General features: G+C 44.5%; 1 protein-coding gene across 2 annotated transcripts; it reads right to left on the bottom strand.

The window, feature by feature from the left end:
• Positions 1-403: 403 nt before the first annotated feature.
• On the bottom strand, positions 404-27,700 carry LMNB2 (lamin B2). Of its 2 annotated transcripts, XM_052702189.1 has the most exons (12): positions 27,383-27,700; positions 15,894-16,030; positions 13,463-13,619; positions 12,725-12,850; positions 10,776-10,946; positions 8,793-8,918; positions 6,843-7,063; positions 5,990-6,281; positions 5,444-5,551; positions 4,533-4,652; positions 3,566-3,667; positions 404-2,380 (listed from the first exon to the last, which is right to left on the bottom strand). In XM_052702189.1, exons 1-12 carry the CDS (start codon positions 27,683-27,685, stop codon positions 2,339-2,341), a joined length of 1,905 nt encoding a protein of 634 aa, XP_052558149.1. In that variant the 5' UTR covers positions 27,686-27,700; the 3' UTR covers positions 404-2,338. The 2 variants fall into 2 exon arrangements, with proteins under 2 accessions (XP_052558149.1, XP_052558150.1); XM_052702190.1 differs by lacking the exons at positions 12,725-12,850; positions 13,463-13,619; positions 15,894-16,030; positions 27,383-27,700 and adding an exon at positions 11,106-11,569.
• Positions 27,701-27,933: the final 233 nt, after the last annotated feature.

The following is a 27,933-nucleotide window of genomic DNA, read 5'->3' as shown; positions in this document are numbered from 1 at the left end:
GCTGTTAAGAAATCAGTGGCTCAGGTAGCAAGAGGTTCCCCCTCATTCAAGCTGCCTTTCTGCCTATTCTTCACAGAAAAAGCAAAAAACAAAAAAATCAAAAGCAAAAAAAAAAAAAAGAAAAAGCACATTCATTTCTTTAGAATTTAAGATCACAGAGCAATCATATTTACAGGAAAACCCTCAAGAATAAGCAACCTGAAAACTGGCCAATGTGAAACAAAAATAAATACAGGGAAAAACTGCAAAAAGCTCTGAAACACTGTGAGTGTGGTACAGAAGTGTGGGTCAGAAAGGGAAATGCTGCCCAGTGGTTGGAAGGTGCACTGTGAAAATACTTTTACACTGATTGCATCTATTTGTATACCAATGAATTTAGGAAAGGCAATTGGTTAACAGTATGTCTGAGAAACATAATTTCATTAGATACACTTTACAGAGAGAGAGAGACATGATTTACTACATATTTCACCTTCTACTCAAGCAGAGTGGGAAAATTACACTTGAAAAATGGCCAACAACAGCCATGGAGCGACCCCTCCAGCCCAAACAGCCAAGGCTTCCTACTGCTTTTTGCAACGCTCCGCCTGCTGAACTAACACAAAAATCTGAATTCCGCTCATTAACTTCATAATTAAATCACGCCACCCAAACAGAGAAAAGTAGCGCCTCAAATTTATTTTTAGATGGCAAAAAATACAACCTAAGCTTAGAAATCTCACTTCTGTTCCCACTCTGCTTGCACTGCATAGCCACCGGTCAGAGCCACTACAATGACCTCCTCGGTTACGTCTGTCAGTCATAATGTTGTTCAGAGAACACAATGTCCAAAAGCCACCGAAAACATCCAAACCTCGCTGCTGGTTTGATGAGTCTCAACTACTTGAACGGCAGGTCAGAGCTCGAGAGTGCAGGTAACAACAGCGTTCTGTGCTGCCAACAGCACCCAAATTAAGAACCAATGCAAAAACCATCTGCTTGAGTGCAGCCCAGGCATTCTTTGGGGCAGTCAAGTCTTCCTAGTGCTTGAAGATGCGCTGCTATCTGAATGCTGGCCTTAGGAGAGCCACTGCTACCTCCACAGAAGTGCAGCAGAAGAAACCTTAAGCCAAAGGGACGCTGTCAGATACCAGAGTCATCGTCTGAAATAAAAACCATCTTCATAAAAAAAAAGATTGTTCACATCACCCACTGTTACTGTGAGGATCTGCAAAGTAATGCTCCCATCCACAGCAGCAGCAGTTCCTTCTAACTCTCTAAAACGGCACTCAGCTGTTTCTGTACTACTTTGCAGACACTCAGTGTGTCTGACAACGGCCCTCTGGATGTAAGACAAGTGTGGATAAGCTGCATTTAGGTCTGATTCAACAAAACAAAAAGAAATCAACATTTACACAGATAACCTTTAAAACCCCAAATATTTATCAATGCCAGAAATAAAAATATTTTCAACATTAAAATCTTAGTCATTCTGTTCAATGCTGAATATGTCAAAATCATTAAATCATGATGCTTAACATCATAAATACTATACATCACGACTTGCATTCACAATTTAACAAGATCTCATTTGTTACAATGTCAAAATCCTTTGAGAATACAATGATTACAAGTCTGTTTTTGACACTCCCACCCATCTGCAGACAGCAGAAGCTCTCCACCTCCTGAAATAATGGCCTGAAGCCACAGCACTGATGGGGTTCAGACGATCGTCAGGCTGTCAAATCCTGGAGTAGCACAGAAATCCACAGTCCTGAACCAAGACCTGGTTAAAAGGCAGCTACCCTTTATTACTTCCACTGCTGGAGAAGCACTTCTAATGCATTTGGGGCATAATTTTTCCAAGCTGGGCACCCACAGGATCCTATCATTTCTTAAAGGTCAGAGAAACATTACCACCGACCTCCCAAGGCCCTGCAGGTAAACATCCTTTCTTAAGCTTTGTTTTTAAGTCATCCTGCTCATGGATGCACAAAGCACAGGTTCACCATACACTCAAGAAGTCTCGTCCCATTTTAGCTAAAAATTTCTGCCGCAGGTTTGTGCATAAGACTTTAAACTCTGTATAGGGAAAAACAATTATTCCAATACAGTGTTTCAACAAAGAGAGAGAAATTAAGAAATCTATTAAAAACTCTGGCAGTTTTGTTCAGTAAAGGTTTTTTTTTTTTAGATTTTTTTTTATATAAAAATGTACCAAGGAGTAACCATCAAAGAAATCAGATGATACGTATAAAAATAGTTTTCAGTGGCTCTGGAGGAAAAAAAAAAAATAGCAAAAATAAAAGGAAATAAATGGAAAAAAATAGCAAGTAATAGTTTTTTTTTCTTTCTTTCTTCACATCACTGAGCATCCTCGAGAAGTTGTTCTGGGATCCCCCTAAAATCAGAAAGACACAGCATTAACTACTTTCCTACCAGCTCTTGGTATTGTAACACCAGACTCTGGTTCTCCCCCTGTTAACAGCACCTTCCTCCTTCCTCTAGTTCAGCTGTGCTCAGGGAGCACTGCAGCTGCAAACGAAGCACATTACTCAGTCTGTGCACAGGAGTAAGACACTGCTGCCGTGGTCTGCTGTGATGGGCTGAGTGCTTCACGTCCACACTTTCAACACTGACAAAAATGGCAAATGAAAATCACAACACCACCAGCTTCTTAACAGGTTCTCTTCCTTTAGTTCACATCTTTCCTTTCAAGAGAGACCTGTGCTGCAAAGCTGCTTCTTGGGGGGCAAAAATTACTTGTGTTTCAGTTGCCTTATGCTTCAACTACGCTGCTAAATGCAAAGGAAGTTTGCACAACTCAACTTCAAGCCTGCAGAGAAATAGTTCTTGAGAAGGGCTACTTGTGGCCACTGAACCAAAGAACCGAGCAGTCAGGTTTGAAATACATTTAATCTATTTCCTAATATTCCCTGTACACAGCATATTTCTCCTTTTCACTCTGCCAACAGCCAGTCAGTTTAGTCACCATACAATACTTAACTGAGAGCTAGGAGAACACAGGGCTGATGTTATAAAGGAAACCCAAGTTCACTTCAAATATTACCAGAAAATAAACAAACTTGAAACAACAGAAGCTCCCTCCACTGCTTGGTTTTTTGAGCTCCTGTTTCCCAATGGTTACATTCTGCTCACAGCAGGAATGCCACAGATAGCTTTTTCTTTTTCAGAGAAAGCAATACTGGGATAGGGAACAGCAGTCCAGTGATTATTGACTGCTAAACCTCATCTTACCAACTCCAAAAACAGTTTAAGTCATTGTAGTGTTGTAAACCTGATCTGCAGTGTGCGTCCATAGATAGCCAGCATCCAAACTGATATTAGGCACTGCCTGAGCTGTACAGTTACTGATTCAAGCAGCAATTCCTTGAACATTCTTTCTGCATGCTGTAGCAATGCTGCACGGCTGCAAGCTGCCTTAGCATCATCTTCTGCAAGCACCCATTGGAAAATGGACCAAGAAACTCAGAACTAGTGAAAACTGAAGGGAAACCCATTATCTCCTGGCTGATTGTTCAAACCAGCCAAAAACAAATTAAAAATGCAGTCTATATCTCATTACCTGTTGGTTGAAAAGGTCCTCCTCTCCAAAGTCTGCCTCATCCTCTTCCTCTTCATTCTCCCGCACGACAACTGATTTAGTAACAGTTCTCACTGCAACTTCCTGCACAAAAGGAAAGAGAAGATGACTAGTGGTCCATATCCAGCTCTGAGTTCTTGCTGTATCATCAGTATAGGAATCCCAGTAATGTTTGGATGATATAAATCAGTTTGCCCCACGATCACAGTTAGCTGTATAAGCAAACACTGAAGATCCTGCAAGCCACAGAAACATTCCTCATTCCAGCTACCAAAAGGCATCGTGGTGTAAGGCAGCTTCAGGAGCTTCCTTTCTTTAGCAGGTGTTTGAGAAGCAGGTGCTTGTTGGTTTGACAAGCTGACAGCAGACTGACCCAGGAGCTCCCCAAGATGTGTGATGTCAGAAATTGAAGTTTCTCCGTATGATTACACAGTATTAGGAACTCCCATTCTTTCTGCTAAATGCTTTATGTCTTTATGCTTTACTGTTCATGTCAATTACCAGGAAGGTCTTCCTAATCAGGCACTACAAAGAATTTTAAAACATCAGGAAGCTTCCTTTATTACTAAACTATTTTTGAGCACTTCTTAGTAACAAGAATTCTACTGTGCGCTTGCAGCCTTGAAATTGCAGATGCAAATTTTCACTTGTGGAACAAGACACCCTGAGCAAGGAAACAAAGGGAACCACAGCAGGAAGGGACACGGATTTGAAATGTCTTCAGACAGTATTTTAACTGTTTCTCCAGTTTGAATTCTAAGCCAGCTTCCTGTGGTACAAATGACCCTCCCTCCTATTCTGTCCCGTGCTGCTGTTCCTGCACAAAGTGCATCCATAGAATTGCAAAAAAAATCAGCTGTGGGCAGATGTAGGACAATGCAGAACACATAGGAACCAAATGGAAACATCTGCTGTAATTCCAACAATGAAAAGAAAACTCTCTTCCCACCTCTCCATCAGAGTTCACGAGGTATGTGCGGATATTTCCTCCAGTGCCCCAGCTGCCCTGATTCTTCCACACGAGAACAGAAGGGGGGCTGTGAGATACACCTGCATCCGCACCCCAGATCTGGTGAGAAGACATTCAGTCATCAGCTATTCATGCACGTTTCATTTTTAAATATCCCAAACCTTCTAACTCTCCCACTTGTCTCTCCTTATCAGTTTTGCTTCCAAATCCCAGTGGTAGATTTACTCTACTTTAATTTACATCAGTGCTGGTGGGAAGACATGACTCTCAGTCTGCAACAACAGCTATCACCAGCCATAGCAAGAAGAAAGAAATCTAACGCTGCAGTCATCAGTCCTGAACACAGTCACTCCCACCACAGCCTCAATGCCTAGAGGAGGGACGTAAAATGCAGCTTGTGCAGACAAATTTCATCTGATAAGCATCTGAGCAATCAATACTCAGGCAGAAATAACTGCAGCTGACTAAAGGAAAGCCATTCTGCTGCAGACCAAACGTCAAACAAAATCGCAAAAAGCAATACTACAGTTAAAGCTGAGAATGTCAAGTATTAAACTTAACACAAGTCTACCAGACTAAATAAATGTTCCTATTTCATGAAGGGGTAGAGCAGGATTAAGTATTCCAAACTTCAACAGAGGTGCTTGAAAAAAATAAAATAAACAACAATCTTTGCCTCCTCCCCCCCCCACAGACCTCTTTTTCAGCTAAATGGCCTTAGATACTGAAGTGCTAATACAGAAATGGAACTTTTTTTTGCCTTTCTACAACTGAAGTCCTGCTCCTCTAAAACAAGAACCACAAGTCCAAAAGTTACACCCCAAACTTCAGATTTACAGCTGCCACAACATCAACAGATGAACGTTGCTGACACATGGAACATGACTTACTGTTACAGTCTGCCCAGCCCTGAGGACATACTTCGGAGTAAATTTGTACGCAATTTCTTCTCCATCTCCAATTTGTCTTTTCAGTCTCCAGTTACCCAAAGACTGATCCTAGTGAGGAGAGTTGTAAGGTTATTTATTTAGGGTGAGCAAACAGGCATCAAACGTCTTGCTACATCTCTTCATTACATTTATTTATGTGGTTGTTAGACATCTGCAATCTAACTTGAGAATACTTTTCCACACCCAGTAATCGTGTTAAGGTCATTCAACAAAAACTTAAAAGAGACTTTTCACACGAAAAAATGCTCTGCTAGAGCCAGCGAGGCCATTCCCAGCAGCACAGCACCAGCATACGGGATCAGACATTCAGGACTATGGTCTCAACCTGCAACATCACACCTGTAGCAAATTCACCTTTCAAATGCCACGCCGCTTTTACAAGACGACATACCTTGAAAGGTACCATTTCTCTCAAGTGATGTGTGCTCAACACACAGTGCAGCATTTCAGTTTAGCTCCTCCTTAAGGAGCTCTGCTGACACTCACCTTCTCCGAGTTGTTCTTCAGTTGAACGTATTTGCCCTCCAGGTCTATCTCTTCAATGCTGATACTTCCTGTAGCTGAAGCTTGCTGGGACATTTGGAAGCTACTGCTGCTACTGCTACCACTGATACTTCCAGTGCCAATCCCACTCGTCCCACTGCCCGAGAGCTCCTCTGCTTCAATCCGTCGCCTCTTGCCTCGGGAAGAGCGGACAAGTGAAGTGCTGCTGCTGCTGCTGCTGGATGTGGCTCGAGAGACAGTAACGCGGGACGAGGGGCTGGGAGAGAGCTTCAGCCTGGAAACGATCAAGTACTTCAATCAGATGGAAGGAAATTAACATTTTTCTAGCCGGTCCACAGAGCGATGGTCAAAGCAATAACAGCACAAAACTCGGTAACCAGACTGCCGTGCTTCACTGTTCTGTCAGTGGGGCTGCAAATGAAGGAACAGGTCTGTCCAGGGTGATACGTGACCTGAAACGCAGCGACGGTGAGGGCAGCACAGACTGCCTCATCCACTACTTACATACTTACACTCCAGTACACTATTCTTATTCTTGTGTCTGATCACTTAAAAACAGGAAAAGACCTATAAGTAAACACTTAAAAAGAGGAGATGAATGTCGAGTTCAGAATTATATATTCCAGTGCACTTTGACACCATCATGAAAACCAAAACATAAGGCAGATATTCAGATGAGAACAGCTGTAAGTGTTCTACACCTGTTAGGGGTTACATCACAGTGTGAAGACAATGTGACTTCAGTGAAACAAAATCTGAGCATTTCTGTTAAAATTGAAAAAAAAAAAAGCCAAAAATGAAAGTAACATTAGTCCTAAGAAAACAGAGCTCATACCTTTCCTCTTCTCCCTCCAGGAGTTTTCGATAAGCACTGATTTCCATGTCAAGTGCTAATTTCACATCAAGCAGCTCCTGGTATTCTGTAAGCTGCAGCTGCATTTGGTCCCTCATTTCTGTCATCTCCCTCTCCTTGGCATCAAGCATCTTCCTAAATTTATCCCGTTCACCAGCCATCGTTTCCTCCAACTCACGAATGCGATCTTCTGCTGCACTGGCCTAGGGACCATAGAAAACCTAGTTGTATCCATGTGGATGCAGGACAGAAATCACCTCCATCCCACCACAATCACAGAATGCTTGGGTTGGAAACACCCTAAAGACCATACAAGTTCAACTCTTTGCCATGCATTGGTTGCCCCTCACCAGACCACCCAGCCTTGAACACCTCCAGGGATGGAACACCCACAGCTCCTCTGGGCAGCCTATGCCAGGGCCTCACTGCCCTCTGGGAGGAAAGTTCCCCAATCACATCTAACTTAAATCTTCCTATTTTTAGCTTTGAACTGTTTCCCCTCAGTTCTATCACTATGCACCTATGTAAAAGTCTATCTTTCATCTTGCTTAGAAACTGGAAGGCCGCAATGAGGTCTCCCCTGCATCTTCTCCAGGCTCCCTCCTTTCTTTGCAGACCCACTTTGTCCAGGTCCCTTTGGATGGCGTCCCTTCCTTCTGTCACACCAACTGCACCACTCAGCTCGGTGTTATCAGCAAACTCAAGACATGAGGTAACATTTGTTGGTCTTCCTTTATCAGCTGATGTCATCATTCCTTCATAGAAGGCCATCAGGTTGCTCAGGCCCAATCTATCTGTGGTGAAGCCCTGCTGGTTTCAGTATCAACTCCTCATCTTGCACGTCTCTTAATACAGCTTCCAGGAGCACTGAATTCCACGATCTTCCCTGGCACAGATATGAGGCTTTTTTACCCTTCTTAAAAATGGGAGTGATTTCCCTTTTTCCAGTCACCAGGGACCTCACCAAACAGCCATGATTTTCTGGATGTGAGGGACAGTGATTTGGCAACCACATCAGCCAGTTTTTTCAGGATTCTGAGATAAATGTCATCAGGCCCCATAGACCCCATAGTACATGTTCGATTTCATCAGGTTGTCAAGAACTTGTTATCTGCTTACGGGAGGAGGGATTTCGCTCCCAGCTGCCAAAGGTTCAAGGACATGAGATGTGGGAAGCCTGACTGGCAGTGAAGATTGATGCAAATAATTGAATATCTCAGTCTGTTGAAGCCAGTTCTCCCTTCCCATTTATTAGAGGGGGTCCACTCTCCTTGGCCTCTCTCTTCTAACAAGTGTACCCACAGAACTCCCTGTTATCCTTTGTATCCCCTGCCAAGTCCAGTTTCACCTTGGCTTTCCTGATCCCATCTCTGCACATCACCTCTGCTCTTCATCCATCCCAAGTATTTCCTTCTTACTCCCCACTTTGACCAGCAGATCCTAGCTCAGCCTTTCCTGCCTGCCCTGGCTAATTTCTTACACGTGCAGATGGAGAACTTTCACCCTAACAAATCAGCCTTAAGGATTTATCAGCTCTGTTCTGCTCTTTTGTCTCTAGGGACAGATCCCAAGGGAACTCTTCCAATGATCCTTTAAACAACTGGAATTTCACTCTTCTGAAGTTTGGAGTCCCGACTTCACTCCTTGCCAGGCCTCAGGATGGAGGAGTCACAGACCCTGGAGGTGTTCAAGAAACATTCAGATGTTGTAGTGACATCATGGCTTAGTGGGAAATACTGGAGATTGGAGGACAGTTGAACCAGATGACCTCAGAGGTCTTCTCCAACCCCGGTCATTCTATGATTCGAAGACCACAAAGAGCACAACCACTTCTCTCCATAAAATTCAGAAAATACAAGAGGACAAATCTGAATATATTCAAACATTACAGTGCTTTATATTAGAAATAAGAACAGATTTAGTGCCTTTTACCTGTTTCTGAAGGCCAGAAAGTTGGTAGCTGAGAGATTCTATTCTCATGCGAGCCTCCTTCAACTCCTCCCGAGCTGCACCAGCAGCTTTGTCATTTTGGTCAGAGGCCAGGATGGCATTCTCCAACTGGAAGACAGGTTTTACACGAGTCATTGTATTAAGTTAGACATCTCATAAATATACCTGCAGTACTGCATATAAGCTTTTTAATCTTAAATAATTTAAAATGGAAATCTAGTAAGTTTATGAACCTCAAAGACATACTCTAAAGGAACGAGAACACATATTTCAGTTCTATTCCTATAGGATTATAGCCTTACAAAGCTTAGGTTTATGTTATCACTACCAGCCTGTTTGAAGTCAGAATGATCACACAGGCCCCCAGTTTTATGTCCTGGTCCAACAGTTCTCTGCATGCCCAGAGAGCAAGCTGAATAAAACATTTCATTAGTGCCAAATCTCAGCTGACCAGTAGCAATTTACTGATTTCCTCAGTAAGAGGAAGATCTTGATGCTTACACTCTTTCATGAATTCTTCAGGCAGGATCACATTACATTGTAACTTTCATCAAGGTAGCTGGAAAACGCATATTTTTCATGCTTTGCAGCTTAAGTTCAACTATCTACTACTACATGCACCACAGAATCCACACAGGAACCAAAGTGCTCCAACTCTAAGAACAGTTTCAGGCAGAACATTGTTCTTAACCACACAGCACAAGACTTCAAGAAATTGATCTTCATCAACTGCACTGCTCAAAGAGCTCCCAGCGAGGAAGAGCACACAAGGAGAAGCTTGGCATATGCCACACCATATTCTCCAGCAGCCCAAGATCTCTCTGATGAGAGTATGACCCTGGACACAGACACCATTGTTACCCAGACAACTAAACCTGTCTTTCCCTCTCCTCCTCATTTCAATAGGAACCTTACTGTACAAAATTTCTTCCTCTCCTGTTCAAATCTTGTCATTTTTTCCTTCTCTACCTACTTTGCAAACAGTCTTTCCCAACAAAGGATATACTTTGGATCCTCTTCGGACAAGTCAATCCAAGTATCTGGTTGTTCCTAACCTCTCTGAATAATGCTAAGATTGCTAAAGGTTCTTTATTTTGCTTTTTAATACCTATTACTTATTTTGTTGCTGCCCTAAGAAAGAGTTAAATACTTTTTAGATCAGTATTTCTCAAACTGCAAATCAAAGAATTCTTAAGAGAGTCTCAAAGTCAAGGGCGTGGAAAACAATGTTAGCAGCACCATAATTTCTCCACCACAGGAGAATGAGAAGTGGCTATAATTACAGGTAAGGATTTTCATAACCAGAAAACTGACACCTACTTTATTTTTTCAGGTAGGGTAATAATAATATTAAAAAAATACATACTTGTAGCCAGGAACTGTACCAGTAATACTGAGCATACTACTTCCCCCACACTGCCAGCTGAATTAACGGGGATTTGCTAACTCAGGATTTGCACAGGCAGGTAAAACAAAGCAGTGCCTACATTTTAAGAAGTTCAAGGAGCATTCTTCTGCATCAAATTACGCCTCACTATGTTCACACTTCCAAACTGCACACCACAGTTTTCAACACCAACACTTGTCAAAAAAGCATCCAGTATCTTGTCTGATTTCCCCACCACCAGCCCCAATGAAATCACAAATGCACCAAAAACAAAAAAACCCCAAACCACAGAAAAAAAACTACTGTATCAGCTATTGTGTGACATCCCCTATTCGCACCCTGTCCTCAGGGAGCAGCAGTTCCACATGTTCTCCTGGCTACTGCTGTTCCAAGCTGTTACCCTGGGCTAAACCTCGCTGGAAATCGTGCCTGTGACCTGAACAGGAGGAACCACTTGGACATCATCACAAAGCTTCACATCACTACCACCTGTGTCCTTAAAGACAGCAGGTCTGATGGAAATGGTTCTATCTCCCGACTGGACCTCCTGCCCACCAGAAGGGGAGTGCAGCAGTTACCTTAGCCTGGTAGGTCTGCTCCAGCTCCATTTTGTACAGCTTGACTTGCTCATCATGCTGATTTCGCAGATCCTCCAGGGCCTGAGCCATTTTGTTCTCATACTCCTGCTGGCGACTGGTGTCCACTTCGACCAAGCGATGCTCATGCCGCTTTCTTGTCTCTCTTATCTCCTACACAGAAAAAAAGAGGACAAAGTCCTACACTGAGGCAAACAGTACAAGCAATTCCATTTAGACAAGTATTAATTACTTCACTACTAATTATTTAGTATTTAGGAACTACAGTACTGCAGCCAAAACTTACTGCTTATATTAAGAGATGCAACTTACCTCTTTCATTCTGTAAAAAACAATTCTAAAAGGTGAGCAAACTTGAAAAATGGCTGACAAATATTCATACAGAATTTAAGTAAGGAGATCTTTTGTGCTACAATAATTGATGGAGGGGTGAGTTTGTGCCTACAACAGCAAGCAGTCTACAAGGAGCCAGATAAAATCAACACGTTTTGCAACCATTCTGAATGCTGAAGATTAACAAAATACAGATGTTCAATTTTCACTCAGGCATATGCAGCTCTCTTTTTTCTATATATTCTATGACCTCTGCTAATTAGGTTTTCATAACATTAGTAATAAAGAAACAACCCAAACAAATTCTCTATGCTATTGCTCTGAAAACAATTTTTTTTCTTGTCAGTTTGTACAAAATACTCTTTTTCTGGTGAATGATGAGATCTCTGTGTCTGTAACACTGCACCTAAACCAGTGAAGTTGAGATTTACTCATTAACTTATTCATGCTGGGCCCTGCAAAGACCCACCCAGGTCTGAATGCGTGGTATGAGAAAGAATTCATTTCTGCCTTCAGAGTAAGGCAAACTAAAGGAGCAGCTGTAAACTCTGTCAGGGGGCCCGAAGATAGCAGTGCAGTCATGAGATGGAGCAGAGGACAAGAGAATTAAGGCTTACTTCCCATGGCTAAGCTGAAGTCACAGCAGACTAACAAAAATTCAGGGCCACTGTATATGAGCTGCTTTGCAGAAGTCCTCACAGAGCAAAAAATTACTTTAATGGCCTACCAACAAGGAAGGGTCTGTCACCTGCAGGTACACACAGCAACCCAACTGCTTCGTGGCACGGAGGTGAAACAACGATCATAGCTCAGGATGTCTTGCTTCATTTCCCAATACCTGTCCCTACCCACAGAGCCTTGCCTAACCCCTCCACCCGGTCTGTACACTCATTTTATTCCATGCTGAAACAGAACTCAGCCATTAAACTGGCAAACATTCAACTCAACAAAACAGTCAAAGTATTTTCTCATTAATCATGCTGAAAGAGTTTGGTGCATGGTCAGCCAAACATCACACGGGTGAGACAAAGGGCAGGAGTCTGTGGCAGCTGCTCAGCAGCCACTAAGGAATGAGTTTGTGCTGCTGAAGAATCAAAGGTCAGGGTTGGACTCCAAGGAATAAACTGACCTCACTTTTCCAGAAGTGGCCACGCTTCCTTTCTCCATTCCTCCCAATCCCCATCTGTGCATTCCTACTGTTTACAAAACTACTGCTTTACTCCCAGCAAAAAGCAGTTTTTGGTGCAGTGTTCTCACCAATGGAAACAGGTTACAGTCAGCTCTAACAGACACCACAGCAAACCAGGGGCAGGGCCACGCAGTCTGTGTAAAGAGGGAATAGGACATTCCCTCTCAAGCAGAAGCAAGCTGTTAAGTTAACCCACAGAACAATAATACCCTCGTCACTTGCTTTTATGCTAGTTCTGCCACTGATCTGCTATGCAACTCTTACACAACCTTTAAAATCAGCTGATTCACAGCAAAGATGAAATAATACTGATTTTCACTACCTGGTCTCATTAGAAATTGTTTATGGTCTGTCTGAGTAAGAACTACATAAGCTTCAGAATATAATGAAATTACAAGGCTGGTTCTACCTCCTCAAACACATTCTTCCTGAAATCCAGATCCTCCTGCAAGCTCTGGCACCGATTCTCCAGGTCCACACGCATAAGTGTCTCCTTCTCCAACTGCTTCTTAGCCACAGCATGACCATCTTCAGCCTGGTAGAGAATTGTAAAGATAAGTATTTAATTTTGACTGGATCCCTTTTCTCCCCATCTACGAGCCCTTCACAGCCTTCAGTTGACATCTTTGGATCAACAACACACAACAATAAATCTCATCTCAAGCTATTACAAAAGTAAAGAAAAAGAAAAAAAGGAAAATGCATGCGTGAGCATGTATGGATACTTAGAAAAGCTTTTGTGATTCTACCCCACCTATAAAACACAGGATTATTTCAGTGTAGCTTGATAACGAATCCAAAGATTATTAACTTCTCAAGGATGAACTGTATGTTCTTCTCTTTCTTGACAACACAGCTCCTCTGGATACTTCATCATAAATTAAAGTTACGCAGGATGTTACAAAGCAGAACATTAAGTAACCAGGAACACACCAATCTTTATGCTATCAATATTTTTAACACACCTTAATACTTAGCTTGTTTTACAGACCTCTTCATTTATTTCCACATCTAAGAGGGGCAGGGAAAGGTTAAGCAGAAGGGAGCTGAAGCAATGATGTTCAGACAAACTAAGAGCAAAGTCCCAACAGATTTCACAAGCAGTAACTCCTGCTGTGCTCAAGCAAGCAAGCACCCACTGCGATACCTTTGCAAGTTGGGCACGCAGATCAGCCACCTCTGCCTCCAGGCTGCGTTTCTCATTCAGAACAGTATTGAGTTCTGCTTCGCTTCTATGGAAGAGGACTTCAAGATCCTTAATGCGACCTTGAGCAACAGACAAATCTGCATCTTTCTTTTTGTAGCTGAAACAAACAAAAGTTACCATATTTACACATGGGTGCACACACACACCTGGAGAATACTTTGGTTACAGTTACAGATGTTTTGGTATGCAGTCATTGTACCAGCAGGTGGCTCTGGAGTAATCTGCAACTACAGTTACTTAAAATAATTATAAGCCTGGTACAAATGGAGTTTTAGAACAATGTTCTGTGTATGTATTGCCCAGCTGACATGTTCATTACTGGATGGCAAGGGCAAAAACAATCCCTTAAAGAGCATTTCCTCATCTCATAGAGGAAACATTTGGACTAAGCTCCCAAGGAGCAGAGCACACGTATCTCTCACAGAAGCCCACAAGCAGTCGCTTCTCTGATGGTTCCAGACCAGTATGTTCCCTTCAGTTCCCTCCGAGAACTATGAATCCCTTCCTAAAGAAGAGAGCCTTGCCCAGGGAAGTGCTTTCCTGTGAAAAAGGATGATGGCAACAAATCACTTCTCTTCCACGATGGAGAGTCGCAGCATTCTGAGTCTGGAGCCACGACATTTCTAGGCTCCCTTCAGGTACTGCTGACAAAGGGCAGCTCCCGAGTCCTGTAATGGTTAACAACTGTTATAGTTGTTATCACTTCTGTGCCCTAGAACCTTCCAAAGCCTGGGAGCTTCTGACTCATCCTACTGGCCTTGTACCTCCTTTTTCTTTCCAGGCTGTTCTCACTCCTAAGGCAGACAAACAATCACAATATAACTCTCAATATGTAAAAAGTACCACTCAATCTCAAACTTGGCTTCAAAGTGCAGCCTTTTGGAGCTGATTTTTTTTGCCTACTGTCTATTTGACAACTGCCCATTGTCTAAACAATAGCTTGGGATGCTTCTTACTGCCAAATTACCCTAAGTACTAAAAAATTCAGAAAACATCAGATCAGCATCATACATGGCAGATAAGTATAAAGAAACAAAATGACCAAAGTATGTGCCAGGGCATCCAAGATCCCAAAAGAATAATCTGTACACATGGAGAACACTGGGTGACAACAGCTGTCATCATCTGTCATCAACGAGCTGCACATACATGGCAGAAAGATAACAGCTCTGAAGTCCTGTACACTGCAGGAAAACCATATGCTTTCTATACCATAACCTGTCACAAATCCTCGTGTATCAGCCAAGTTCTTGCTGCTCCCCAACCCTTCAGGAGTTGGGTCAACCATGCAGTGAACTTGAAAGAGACACTGAGGAAGTTGTAGCAAACACAGTGTTACACATCACCATCCTCCTCCTTCAAGCACAAAGCACTGAAGGTTGGGAGGTGAGCAGGACAGTGTGCAGGGAGGACTTCACCACTTGCTGCCTGTCAAGGAACCCTGTGCAAACAGACACAAAGTCGTTTTCAAGAATTGCATCTAAAGTCGGGCTGTACGTCCCAGGCGTGACTTTCTGTACGTATTACACCAGGCACAGCAAGATTCTGCAAGTACACCTCAAGGGACTGAAAGCAATCTGCTAAAAGAAACTTCTGAGCCAAGAAATAATTCAGTTCTATTATGAACTAAGAGGACAGGAAACCTGGCACACTTTTCTCATATTTAGTGTATCTCAGAATACCAAGTACGTTTGAAAGAGGCTGGTAGAATTACCCTGTCAAGTCCCCGAAGTGACTGATGAGGGACAACTCAACCACCCAAACACAGGGCAAGGGAGATGACCCAAAGAAAGCAGCAGCAGCAGTTCAAGTGCACGGTGTTTTACAACAGGGTATTTGTAAAATCTCTCAGTATTAGCAAAGGCCTAAAAAACAGAGATCAACTTGCAGCGATTCTCACTAGCTGGGAAGTGAAGGGAGGATAATGGAGCCAAATTCCCACAGTTCCTGCTGCAGTTCACTTTTGGAAATTGCTTTAAAACACAATCAAGCAAAGGATTTGTTGCCTCCAGGACAACGGAGACAACCTTGATGGCTGTCTTAACTACAAGCGGCACACAAAACAATCCGTGGGGGGGGAGGGAGAGAGAGAAACAAAGAGACCAGGATGGAAGGAGGCAGGACTGATTGTTTTAACGTCTGCAGTGTGAACAGCCCATCGACTCGCAGTTTATTCATCCTCTATCTACAAATAGATCTGTGAATGTACTAGCTATAACACCTGAGGAATTCCACTGACAAGCCTGCATCACTTCCTCACGACACCCACTAAGGCATTCTAAGAGGCAACAGCAGTGTGGTTCCCACCGCAGATTATCAATTCATCATTTAAAGAAAAAACCCACAATGTATCACGTAAGATTTTCCTTACCTTTTATTGAACTCCTCAAGTTCAGCCCTCAGTTTTCCTATCTCAATCTGTAACCTCGCCCTCTCTTTGGCTGTTTCATCCAGAACTCTTCGAGCATCAGCCAGTTCAGACTCATAGAGGTTCTTGATGCCACTGACCTAAAGGGGAAAAAAGTGTTCAGACATGAAACATTCCCAAGCCTAAGCATCAGCAAACTGAGTTTCACAGGTTTCACTCAGCTTTCTTTGGAAGAGAACGTTTGATATGACTTCTGTTGTTGAAGTGCATGAAATTCTGACCATTTTCAATTAATATGCACCTGCATGCCTATGTGCTGTGACCTACTGTGACCACCCCCAAAGACAACACTGGAGATTCATTCCCAGCAGGACGTAACAAAACATGTTTGAAATGAGTGTCTTCCAAAGAGACAGACTGAAGCACAGCAGCACACCCTGCACACAGACCTTGAACCATTTGCTCCCATTCCACAGACCATTGCTTTGAACCATATTTTTAAGCAGCAATGTCATTTAAAAACAAAGTAGGAAAAATGCTTTCTGGAATACAAATGGAAGCCTCATTCAATTCTGTTGCTCCTGTACTACAAAGCAAAAGAAGACTCTGAAATGAGATGAACTCCAGAGACCTTCAGAGACATGCTTCTACTCTTGTTCTCTGCCTCAGACGATAAGGATCTGCAGATCTCTCCCTGTCCCAGCTCAGAAAAAAGATAAGACAATCCACTATTCAGACTGCAACAAGGCACCTCAAAGTCCAGTAACTCTTTGAAGAACACAGGATCATTTGAAAGGCGTATCAAGATAGCTAAAAACTGAAGGTAAGATTGGTGGCATTGCTTCTATCAAAGGATATCAGAACAGCTCTTACTGATGTAAATTCAGAAACAGAGCAATCATGGTGTGGGAAGAGCAAAAAGCAGAATACAACAGCTTTGGGAAGAGAAATTTCATAACAAAGCATCAACTGCAGACACGAGGCAACTGTGCTGTTCCTAGGAGTGCCTATTCCAACAGCCCCAACAACAGACTCAACCATCTGGTCTTCAGAAAGACAGATTAAAGGCAGTCAGAAAATAAATCAAGACCCTGACAGAACATATTTTCATAAAACTTCTGAAATGAACCTAGATGTTGTGGGAATTAAATGTTGTTTCTGCATTAGAATTGGATAATATTATTTTTATGTCATGATCTCTGCTATCATAGTTCTTTTTGGGAGTCCCTCTACTTAATTTGGGGAAGATCTCTGATAGTTTGCATCACTGATCCTCTAGACGAACCTTCCCAGGCACGCACACTCTGTATAGAGGTGTATATCTGTACATTTGGTCACACGCTGCAGGAATATCCTGCACGAGAGCAAACCAGAGAACAGCCATGGCCTGCCCCAGGAAGCGCCTGAAGAGACATCGGCAGGCCTGGCATCATCCCCGGTGCTCTTTGTTTAACGCAGACTTGAAAGAAAATCGCCGTATCAATACGGCAAGGAGAGCACCGAGACAGCTTGGAAACAACAGCACGGCTGCTGACTGACAGCAGGTAACAAATAAATTAACAAGTAAATAGCAAATGTCAACCTTCTGTAAGATTGTGAACCTGGAGTACGCAGCCAGTGGGGAAACGGGGGAGGCAAGGGGGAGGCAAGGGGGAGCAAACAGGGTCTAAAGGCTGCCATGTTGTGTCCATAGGCGCTCCTGCTTGCGGGACGCCGCCATTGCAACCGCAAATAAATTCTGTTGTTACCAGAGATACCGTCCTGACAAACGTGACTTGGATATTTCCAACAATGTGACAGTCTGAGAGCTGAGAATTCTTTTTCTAAAGAATTATTCTTTCAAGATTTATTCCATTTTTTTGTTTGTTTTTCCTCTTCTTTTGTCACAGCTTACAGCCAGAAATTCCCTATGGCACAAGCTAATACAACCCTGCTTTACCAGTTGCAGAAAGTTCCACAAAGATGTGAGTCACGACTGCGCTAAGATCCTTCTTACACCACTCCACCACGCCAATAAAACGTTAATTGTTAAGCCTCTCAATAACTGTGAGCCTTCATGAAAACACAGTATTTGCAAATCACAACACAAAATCACACACTGGAATACTACATTTGAGAGCTGCGTGCTTTTCAGAAGGGATTCCCCGGGGCAGGAGCAGGAGGGAAGGCAACATGGTGGGCTGCAAGCAATTCAGGGGACTCCTGGAGTCCATTGAGGATAACTTCTTGTTCCACGTACTGCCCAGACCAACCAGAGGTGAAGTGTTGCTGGACCTGGTGCTCACCAACACAGAGGGATCATTACAGGGGATAAGATCAGAGGCACTGTAGCTGCTGTGCCCTGGCTGAGCGAGGGCTGTGAGTCTGAGAAAGAACAGTCAGGGATCTGAGCTTCAGGACAGCAAACTTCCAATTGTTTAAGGACTGGATGGGATTCCCTGGGAAACTGCCCTCAGGGAGGCGAGAATGGAACAGAACTGGCAGCTCTTTAAGGATGCCTTCCTGAGAGCACAGGAACTTGGAGGAGGCAGGAAATCGTCACAGCTGAGCAAGGAGCTGCTGGTCAGACCAAGGGTAAGGAGGACGTGCATAAGGTCTGGAAGCAAGGATGGGGAGCCTGGGAAGAATACAGGAACACCAACCAAACATGTATGGTGTGATCAGGAGAGCCAAAGTGCAGATGGACTTGAACCTGAGGAGGGATGTGACAAATAATGAGGGGTTCTACAGGTACAATGGTCAGAAGAGACAGGCCAAGGAGAGCATACCTCCACAGATAAACGAGGAGGCAGAACCAGCTCCTACAAACATGGAGAAGGCTGAGGTACTCAACAGTTCTCCGTTTCAACCTTCACTGCCAGTCAGGCTTCCCACATACTTCATGTCTTGAACTCTCTGCATGTGGACTGGGGTGAGTAAAATCCCCCCCCTGTAAGAGAAGAGCCTGTCTGAGACCCCCTCACAAGACTGAGTGCATACAGAACATGGGGCCAGACAACATGCATTCCAGAGAACTGCAAGGAAAAAAATAACCACAGCTGACTGGGGTGTCCTCAGCGAGTGAAAAAAGGGAACCATCACTCTCACTTTTAAGAAAGGGAGAAAGGAAGGTCTGGGAACCTACAGCCCAGTGAGCCTCACCACTGTGCCTGGGAAGATCGTGGAGCAGCCCATCCTGGAAGAGATGTTATGCACATACAAGACAAGGAGCTGATCTGAGAAAACCTGCAGGTTTCCCTCTATTTGTAAACATTGCTACAAAAAGGTAATACAATATCAACCAACAAATAGTGAATAATTTATGCTTGTTTTATATTCAAAGTACTCCAATTTATATTCAAAGTACTCCAAACACCACACAGCTTAACAACATCAAAAGGACAACACTCTGAATTGCAAACAAACATTTAAAGTAACCCCTGCCTTGATAGAAGATAGCTGGAACGAACTAAATATTGAATGATGAAAGCCATTTCAGAACCTTTTGGTAAAAAGAGAACCAGAGACAACACTTCTGAGCTAAAAAGGTCTGACTCGCCCTCACTGCGAAACCTGTTGTGGCAGCTTAGCATGGATCTTTTCTCCTGTAGCACATTGAACTTCTGCTCTGCTCCTGTTCTGGAAACTTGAATGAAAAGTAAACGCAGGTCCAATGCAGTTTGTTAGCAAGAACACCACTTAGGGCAGCATTTTAAGCTAATGCACCGACAGACAGAAGCAACTGAGATACGAGGACACTCTCTAGCACTGAAAGAAACTCTGGCAAGTATTTCTGTTGTCTGAAACTTTCGCCCCTAAAGCTCTGCTCTGGTGGAAGGAACGTAACGTTCAGAGTCCACTGACTTGGAAATCACCAGAGCAGTATGGTCCCCACAGTGCCTCTAGTGATCGTCCACCTCCAATCTGCTTTCTTTCTAAACTACAATCACTCTTTAGCCTCCTCCCTTTTAAATTTACTTTGCAACTGCAACTACTTTGCTCAATTTGGTCTCCAGTAGTGACACTTCAAGCTCACATTCTTAAAAAGCTGTTGCTGCACTTCTAGGATATGCCTCATATAGAATTTATGGACAAAAAAAGAAAAATGGCAACAGGACCAGCAATCACAGCATCCACAGCAGCAAGGGAAGGAAAACCACTAAATGAACCCAGCAGCTGTGAAGCCCATTTCTGGTGCTTTGCTTCATCACCATCTCAGCCCTGTGCCACCAGGCAGTGTCTAAATGCCCCGAATGCCCCAGGAATTCTTGGAGCACACTTTGCTCAGGTTCGACACATTCTGAAAAAGATTTTCTACGCAGCATCCAGAGTAGGGAAACAACTCTGGTACGCGCAGTGCTAATTAATCACTAACTATAAAGGAAAACAGGAACCGTACTGGAGATCAGAGAGGCATTCCAGCAGCTGTCAAATAGCTCAGCTGTAATCCAAGAGCTGATACCATACCAGAGCTACATTTTATATGTTTGCAGCGAGAGTATCACAGAGCGGTCAATCTGGTAAGCCATGAGAGGAAGCTCTTCACTCTCTGCAGCACGTGGGACCAGATCTGCCACAACACTGTCAAGAACCTCAGCAGATTTGCTTTCAGCAGCCTTGCAGAAGCAAAAGAAACCAAGAAGTAATTACAACCATTGCAATTATGACAAGTACAGAAAACAGAAGAATTTGTTAGAGCAACCAAAAAAAAAAAAAGCAGAATATGTATAAGACATCACGGTAGGCACTTAACTAAAAGAAGATCACACACAATAATGCAAGATAAAACAAAACTGGTGTGCTTACTTACTGGGCAAACACAGCAGAGCAGGAGCATATGGAACATGGAGCAGCATTTGTCCAAAAGCAAAGCTCATGCACAAATGCCAAATAAAAACTGATAGTGATTTCTGACAAACACATGGCAAGCCAAAAAATTAAGTTTGAAGAAAACTCATAAATGGCGTAGAAAGTAATCGCTCTTGGTGCACTTACAGAAAGGTACAGATAGACATGACAAACAGCCTGCGGCCCAAAGCTCATCAGCTAAGCAAAAGTACCATCTCAAAAAGATGAAGTACAAACATATCTTCATTTTTGTGTTATTATTTAACTTACATTCATACTAGAGAAATCTTTAAGAGCTTCCTGCACTTAAGCATGAGTTGAAAGAATCATAGAACAGACCACAAATCAAGCAGTAACAAGCCATCAGATTTATACAGTACCAAGAGCTTTCTAAGCCCACTTTTTCAATTAGGTGAATTGCTAGCTGCAATATTTAATCTTATAAGGGTTCACTTTTTTCTTGACCATTAGAAAGGAGTTGTTAAAGAGGAACTACCTGTCACTAAGCTGGAGCGTACAGCGAGATAGCAAACAGTCTGAAGAACAGCACTGCTGGGTCATACTGAGGAAGAATCAGTGTCTGCTGCAAAACACAGGTTTCACAGCCAGACTTGTCATCAGGAATCATGTAAATCAGGAAATGGGCTTTCATGACAGATCCAACAAAAAAAAAAAAAAAAAAAAAAAAAGGAAAGCAGCAGGTACACGAAGAACATCAGAATGGAAAAAAATAGCCAATACGGCTTCGTCCACCTCAGAGGAAACAGTCAGAAAGGATACAGACAAGGATTTGAGAAGTCCACAATGACACAAATCATATTCTAGGGACTGAGGGGAGGGAGACTGGCAGGTAGTCCCCTGCATTTCCCACCTTACCCCTGCTAACCATAGGTGTGACACGTGCCTTGTTACAGCCACCAGTCTTGACTTTTCAAAGACAATTTGTAGCAACCCCACAATGAAACCAACCAGCCTCTCCTGGACGCAGTTTCATTAGGTGTCCATGGCAGCACTCATCCTGCGAGTTTTCCCACTTCATGCCCACAATCCCACTGAGGTCATAGCACCCACCCACCACGGTGGCTAATTCCTCCTGGCTGTTCTCCACATTGCAAGCATTTGTGCTGCAGGCACTTCAGAAAGGCTCCACGATGATTTGTCAGGAACAACAGGAGAGCTTTCCCCATCAGACTGTCCTGTAGGCACTTCCTTGATGATTCCATAACTACTTTGTTGATTACTGTCTACCCTGCTCACACAGCCCCCGGCCCTTTGCCTGTCTACCCCATCCCACCCGATCTTAGAGAAACCTCACACTCCCCCATCACTTCCAGTCTGAAGTTCTTACCCAGGTGACCCGCCTGTTGGCAAAGACACCTTTGTCCTGCCTGGCCAGGCAGATCCTGTCTCTTCCAAGCAGTCACCAGTTGTATTCACCTGAAATACAACTGCACAGTTGCCAGCAGCAGTTGCTCTGCAGGATCTGTCCTGCCATTCCCACCTGCTCACCCAAGCACCCCCCACCCAGAAGACAGGTCAGGGCTACAGGAGACCTCCTACAGCAACAAGTAGGAAGAAGCTGCGAGACAGCACTCAGTGAAGACACAAGGAATGTGCTAGACTGCTAGGCTGGACAAATTAGGCGATAAAGCTTTAATTATCTTAATATGCATCAATGTGCAAAACAAATGCATTCCCAGCAGGCATGGCTCACAGTGTTCTTGTTCACCCAGTTATGGACTGATGAAGGCTCACGGCCTCCCCAGGAACACCTGTGGAGGCATACAGCTATTCCTCCTTCTGATGTGGAAATGCCTGCTCAGAGCCAGGCAATCATCGGTATCAACATCAAAGGCAGTTTATCCAAAAATTGTAAACAGCATCACATTCTTCCAAGGAAATCTGGTCACCTGCCCCTATGGTTAAGAACCAGTTTCTTCACAGAGATTAATAAGTGCCACAGTACAGCCTCACTAAAACCCAATCCATGAGGTCATGGATCTAAGATGACCAGAGATGCCTTTGCCCAGGCACTTCAGCAAGACAGCTAAAATACACTTCCTCCTTTTTTTTTTCAGCCAGGCATGGCAGTCTGGCAGGTGTCAAGCCAAGGGGTAGTACAAAGTATGCTCCCAGCAATTAACAGGGGAAACACTTTCCATACAAAGCAGATGGCTGCTTACTACAGTGTTAAATCTGTCAGGGACCACAAGCAGATAATGGAGTTGTTACAGGCCAGGAAGATTGGAGGAAAAAGAAAACTAAGAGGGCAGCATGGAGATGGAACATAACCTCCAGAAGACCCAAGTTCTCAGGAGCAATGAAGATGTGTGCCGTGTATCAGCACCATTTCCCTTCAGCTGATCTCTGCAGCACTGCCTAAGCCTGCACCTTGCAGGTTAGGACTCAGGTGATCCACCACCCACAGAAGCATCCAAATACGTTTCACAGATGACAACGAGGTCGCACCAAGGGCACCTACCCTAGTTTAGTGCTAGTTCTGGTTGCTACACCTGGGGCAGCAAAGGGCCAGCAGCTGCAGCATTGGCAGGTAAGAAGAGACCAGGTGAGGCTGCAGTAAAGTTTTAATGGCTCTAACACAAAAGACTGCAGCCGCCTGCAATGACATCCAGAGAGGTTGAAAAGACAGAGAAGAGGGAAGCCTCTACACACTGCTTCTGTCCCAAGTGCAAATGCTGTGGGTGGCTGAGATTCCCCATGGATCTTCATTTCCTTTCTCCATCCCACTCTTTTTTGTTTTCTGTTGTGGGTGAGGACAGCACAACTCTCTCAGAACAGCACAGTAAGCCCTCCAATACTCATAAAAAATATCTGTTCTGGAAGACTGCAATCATAAACACCACCAGGAATGAAGGTATTATCAGAAAGTAGTCTTCCTACCTTCATCCTTTCAATCACTCCTTCTCCCAACCTCACAGATCATGTATCAGTGACCCCATCACAGTGAGAATATCAACCAAATACTAGTGAATACAAAAACAAGGGGATACACTCAATTTATCTACTCTCATAGGCTAAGCTACACGAGTGGATTCACACCAAAGAAACTGAGAATGAGGACAGTCATTGGTTTCCCCAGCTGAAAAGGCAACTTTTATTTTTATTTATCCAAGTGCTTACTGCATAGTTTTATTGGTAGAGGCCAACTGCATGCTAGTAAAAGCACAACAGCATTAGATAGGTTTGCAAAAGCTTGAAAGATGAACGTAATTAGCAGACAACTGGAGATGAATCTCAACTTCTGTTGAGTTCTTCTTTCATGTTAAAAGTTGGCAGCAGGAGCTATTTTGTTCCAAGGCTACATGCAGCTGTAAGCCTGCAGACCTGAGGAGGTGATTCCTACCAGCATTGGTAGGAAGTGGCTGCTCCCTTCTTTCCTCTGCAGGCTGGCAGTTTGAATAATTAGAAAAAAACCATCATGGCCAGCTGATGTTTGAAGAGCCTGGTGTAACAGTGCCTGCAGTCCTTGCCTGAACAGCACCAGTAACAATTCAATCATGTAGAAATGATTCCACAGAACCAGAGTTTTCAGAACCAAATTAGAAATGCCACCCCCTTTGCTCCCATGCATGCAGTGGTCAGACATCAGTAATGGTCTCACCCAACCTGCAGTGAGACATGGACATGTGGGAGGACACCAGGGTGACGAGCAGTGGCCAAACACCACTGTAACATCACCACGTGTCCATGTTTTAAGGCAAACAAGAGTTGCTAAAGGTTGTTACGAAAAAAAGCAGATGCGTCAACTGCTCTCAAGGCAGAAGTTTCAGGTTTAACACAGAGCCCAGCAGATGAGCAGTGCTTGTCAATCCACAGCGCGTGTAGCTGCATCCACCATGTGCTTCTGGCATCAGTCACTGAGGTCCTTCCGAAAATCTTCAGCCAATTTAAGCTAAAATTATCCCAAACAGTTCAGTAACAGCAGCAACTTGTCTCCCACTGAGCACGCAGAAGCTGTAACAAACCTTCTGGAGCAGAAACAAAAAATTAACCAGGCCTGCTCCCTGCTGGGAAGAAAAAATAATGCTTTCTGATTCAATGCATAATTAAGTAGACAATTAAAACATGGGAATTCCTCCATTTCTACAAGCTGCTCTTTTATTCACATCAAAATTCTATTTGTGGGAAGGGAACCATCACTTCACTCAGTTACTCATGATTATTCCATCAGGCAGTCTGCCACACATCATGGATTAACAAAAATCAGAAGGCTCCTTGTAAGCAATGCATTTATTGGGAAGAAGAAACAGTAGCAGACCTAATTGGGGGTTGGACTCGATGATCTCTGGAGGTCCCTTCCAACCCCTACAACTCTGTGATTAGTAAGTACTGAAATTAAACAGTCTTCAAATGGGGGAAAAAAAGGCTCCCTCATCCATAAAAGGTCAAGACAGTTATTAAAGGCAGAGTAGTGAGAGTATCAGCAGAGAGAAAGCACGTAACCATGAATAAGTCAAAGCTACTAGGAATATTAAGCTAAAAAAAAAAGCAAAAAAAAAAAGCAAAAAAAAAAAGCAAAAAAAAAAGCAGCAGCTAAAATTTGAAGATGGTTGAGGATAATCACCGAAGGGAATTTTCATCGTGAACACTCCGGAAAATTAAATAGCCCAATTCAACCACGCAGAGTTAACACAAAGAGATAATGACGCATCCCAAACAGAATGGCAACAGACTACACTCAACAGTGCCTCTGCATAGAAGCTACTGTTGTTTTGTTGCTTTCTTAAATTCTTTATTTCATTCTGTTTGATTATTTTAGGAACACAAATTCAACTAGGAAACTGAAGCATCAGCAGAAAAACCAGTCTACCACATCAGTGCCAGAAGGACAGAACTCTCCTATTTTAGTGCACCCAGAACTTGACAGCCATGTGAAGTTTCACTGCTCACACAGCCCTAATCCACTGCCCACAGGCCTGAATTGAAACTCAATAAGACTGCAAAGCCCCCTTCTGGACACACATACGAAAAAAAATAAGCTGTGCTAGAGACAGCAGGCAAGCTTTTAGCACACAGTCCTGGTGAAGGACTGTACAAGCATTGGCTCTAACACAATACAAAAGAATCCCAGAACATCCTGAGTTGGAAGGGACCCAGAGCAGAATCTCAGAATTAAGATTTAATAAAAAGAAAACTGAAAGGGAAAATTAAGCAAAATGTATGAAAACCCACAAGCTTACCTTCCCCATTTAATGCTGAGTATTTTCCAGGCTCAGTAACACACAGAACAACTACAATAAGTTGGCTTACATTCACACTACACGTAAGACTGTTTTGTATCTGTACCTACTTTGATTACGTGTGTTCTTGTTAATTGTATTCTGCTTTATATATTGAAAGTGTTTACTCCCTGTTTTTATGTTCTAGCCTCCAGCAATCCACAGCTTCCTAGTGCTTGGAGCCAGACATGGTTATTTTGTTTATAGCACGATTTCATATAGGACAAGAGATGCAGGCATTCTTTATGATAAGAAATATCTGGTTACTTTGAAAACACGTTACATTACATCACTAAATGACACAAACGCATTTCAAGATACTTTGGCGAGCAGTGATTGCAGGCAGGCTGACCTCCCCCCAACAAGACATTACCATATTTGGTCTACTTAAGTAATCTACTCAAATTCAAACTTTTCTCCCGCTGCCACCATCACACCAGATCCTACACAAAAAGCCTACACAAGCGGCAGAGCAATCCCTCACATCGCTCCCTTCACAGCCCTGTCAGCTGCCAGTTTCAACTCAAACTTCACTTAGTGGGACACCTCGCCTTGCAGGCTGCCTCCGAGGGATGGAGGTTGGATATGGGGAACAATTTCCTCTCAGAAAGCACGGTGGAAGTCCAGGTCACTTGGAGGGGTTGGAGAACGGTGGAGATGTGGCACATGGGGACACGGTCAGTGGGCACGGAGGGGACGGGCTGACAGCCGGTGATCTGATCCCTTCCCCAACCTCAGTGATCCCACAGGAGGGCTGTGAGCTGGTATGGACCAGGTGGGACCGCCAGCCATCCCCCACACGCGAAGGAGGGTCGTGGGGGCAGCACGTACGGGACAAGATGGAAAAATAAAACGTGGCTTCCAAAGAAAAAAGAAGTGGCCACAGGAAGCAGAACAGGTTATCTGCCACACGTAACGGATTCGGTTCACACCATTTGTAGGCACCAAGAAAGATTTTCTCCGGCAAAAAGCAAACTTAGCACGACCCTTTCAAATCCTCCAGCGCTGAGCCGCGAGGCGGGGACCAAAAGCCACTCACGGGTTTTTATGCGACAGCGGGCCGGGCCGGCCCGGAGTCCACAGCGCGGCGCCCAGACCCGCAGCGCGGCGGGAAGCTCGCTCTTTCCCGCCGGCCCCACCCGGCGCGGCCCAGGCCCGGCCCGCTCCCCCCCCCGCCGCGCTCCTTCCCGCCTTTCGCTCTCGCTCGGTGACGCGAGCAGCCCGAGCCGCGCTCAGCGCGCCGCCGGCAGCCGCTTCCCTCCGCAGCCCCCGGGCCCCTACACGCACACCCCCACAACCCAGAGCACCGCCGCCGCGGGGGAAGGATGGGCCGAGCGCAGGACCGCCAGCCCCGCTCCCTGCGACGGAGCGGCCCCGCCGGCCTCCACCGCCTCGGAAGCCTTGGAGAAAGGCGGCAGGCCGTACCTCGCGGGTGGTGACCTCCTCTTTCTCAGAGATCTTCACCAGCAGCCGGTCATTCTCCAGCTCCAGCGCCCGCACGCGGTCGATGTAGACGGCCAGGCGGTCATTGAGCTGCCGCAGCTCCTCCTTCTCCTGCAGGCGGGAGATGCGGGTCGGCGATAGCGGGGTCCCGCCGGGGGTGCCGCGGATCGGGGTGCCTGACATGGCGCTCAGCTCGCGGGCAGCAGGCTCATTCAATCCGGCCGCACCGGGGGAGGAGGGAGCGGTAAGATGGCGGACATCGCCTGCCCCGCCGCCGCGCCGCATGGGAAATGAAGTCTGGGCGCCAAGATGGCCGCGCGGGGCGCGCCGGGAGGAGGAGTCCGCGCCGCCGCCATTTTGTAGGCTCCCCGCCGCCACTCCGCGCTCGCTCGTAACGCGTTTTGAATACAGTTAAGCCATTGAGACTGGGAATAAAGCACGGGAGAAAGGTTATTTAATAACCTTGTACGTAATAACCTTGACTGTGCATAAAGCCGCTTCTGAAAGCAGACACCGCTCGTTGGGTTCGGTTC

This window comes from Tympanuchus pallidicinctus, unplaced genomic scaffold (assembly GCF_026119805.1).
Source record: "Tympanuchus pallidicinctus isolate F22 unplaced genomic scaffold, pur_lepc_1.0 scaffold43, whole genome shotgun sequence".
Lineage (NCBI taxonomy): Eukaryota > Metazoa > Chordata > Aves > Galliformes > Phasianidae > Tympanuchus > Tympanuchus pallidicinctus.
This window is presented reverse-complemented; position numbering and strand designations above follow the sequence as displayed.